General features: G+C 42.3%; 1 protein-coding gene across 1 annotated transcript; it reads left to right on the top strand.

Annotated features, from left to right (window-relative positions):
- The first annotated feature begins 257 nt into the window (after positions 1 to 257).
- Positions 258 to 1208, top strand: LOC106811047 (zinc finger BED domain-containing protein 1-like). The gene has a single exon (XM_014814567.1). It carries the CDS (start codon positions 258 to 260, stop codon positions 1206 to 1208), a length of 951 nt encoding a protein of 316 aa, XP_014670053.1.
- The last annotated feature ends 769 nt before the right edge of the window (positions 1209 to 1977 follow it).

The raw sequence follows: 1977 nt of genomic DNA, 5'->3' as shown, positions 1-1977 counted from the left end.
GTTTTGTTACCGCCATTTGTCAAATTATGGCCTTGGTTTTCAAATTTCGACGATTTTCCATTTATATGTCCCAAATCAATCAGAAATACCCATTGGTACTAAAATATAAGGTGAAAAACTGTCCCATGCATGAAAGGGTCAATACAAATGACAATACAAATACAGAAACAATGAGCACATTATTAACAACCAAAAATGTATTTATTTGTAAGTCAAAATAAGTAATTAAATCAATCCATGTGTTTCAGACCAGAGCAATGGCAGAACATCATACAGGTGCCAACATTGCCAATGTTTTGTTGGAAGCAGTAGAAGAATGGAAACTCCCTTCCAGTCCACCCTTGGTGACGGACAATGCATCCAATATGGTCGTAGCAGCCAGAGAAATGGAGAGCGCAATCCACGTCGGATGTTTTGCTCACACCCTAAACTTGGCTTGTGGAAGTGCCCTGAAGATACCCACAGTGTCCAAGCTGTTGGCTAGAATGCGACGGATTGTGGCATTTTTCCACCGTAGTACAATTGCGACAGCTCTGCTGAAAGAGAAACAACAACTGTTGAACTTACCACAGCACAAGCTCATCATCAACGTTCAGACGAGGTGGAACTCTGCTGTAGATATGACTTGCCGCTTTCTGGAGCAGCAACCTGCAATTTTTGCTGCATTGACATCGAAGGACTTGAGAGGAAAAGAAAAGGATTTGTCCACTTTGAGCGAAGAAGATATCACGAATGCTGAGGAGCTGTTGTCTACCCTGACGCCATTGAAAACTGCTACAGTTGCATTGTGTGAGGAAAAGGTCCCCACTTTGTCCATTGTTCTGCCCTTGCAGAACCAGCTGTTGAGTCATGTGATGGTGGCACGTGAAGACGACTCCGGCTTCACAAGGAACATAAAGGCTGCAGTGTCCACGGATCTTTCTAAGCGATATCATGGAGTGAAAATGAAACTACTCATTGCCACTTTACCAGATCCACGATTTAAGTCCGTCCCGTTTTTGTCAGACGCTGAAAGAGTCGAGGCGTTTCAGTCACTGATCTTGCATGCTGCTGAATGGTTTGATGCTCAGTCTGGCCAGGTTACTGATCAAGCCCAGCCCACTGAAAACCAAAATGTTGCAGCCTCTGAGCCCACCCTGCCTGCTGATCACGAGTCTAATCTTGAGCCAGACTACAAAAAGATCAAAATGGATGCACAGGCTGATTAGAATGTAGGTGCTACAAAGCAGCCTAAAGCCACTGACCTTTCAAACCTGTTTGGGGATGTTTACCATGTCAGAGTTGAGGAAGCCAAAACTACCATGGAAATGACCGAAGAGGAGTTGACACGCTACAAGTCCGCACTACTAACAATTACAGCGTCTGATAATCCTTTGTTGTGGTGGCGAGAACACAGCTCTAGGTATCCAATCCTAGCTTGTCTTGCTAAAAAGTACTTGGTAATTCCAGCGACTTCTGTGCCATCAGAGAGAGTATTTAGCACGGCAGGAGATATTGTAACGGCCCAGTGATCAGCCCTACAGTACCAACATGTTGATGAACTGATCTTTCTGAAGAAAAATTGGCAAACAAAGTCTCTGCCGTGTGTTGTATGGACGTAGACAGACTCGTTTGTGTCCGTCGGTAAAAACATTGGTTACTGGACTTCTAAGGAGTTTAAGGTGTTGGATATGCTCATGATATTAAAGTTGCCGTAGTGCAGTGTGTTGATATGTCATGATATAAAGTTTGCCGTAGTGCAGTGTGTTGGATATGTCATGATATTAAAGTTTGCCGCAGTGCAGTGTGTTGGATATGTCATGATATTAAAGTTTGCTGTAGTGCAGTGTGTTGGATATGTCACGATAATAAAGAAAAAATGCATGCTAATAAAATAAATACACAAAACTTGTGTATTCCATGCGAAACAGAATATTTTTTAAATTAATATGTATTTACATATTTACACAATACTATTGCAATAGTCCTACAACTATC

Source organism: Priapulus caudatus, unplaced genomic scaffold, assembly GCF_000485595.1.
Source record: "Priapulus caudatus unplaced genomic scaffold, Priapulus_caudatus-5.0.1 Scaffold499, whole genome shotgun sequence".
In the NCBI taxonomy this organism is placed as follows: domain Eukaryota; kingdom Metazoa; phylum Priapulida; class Priapulimorpha; order Priapulimorphida; family Priapulidae; genus Priapulus; species Priapulus caudatus.
The sequence above is the reverse complement of the archived record's forward strand: the minus strand, read 5'-3'. Positions and strand labels throughout refer to the sequence as shown.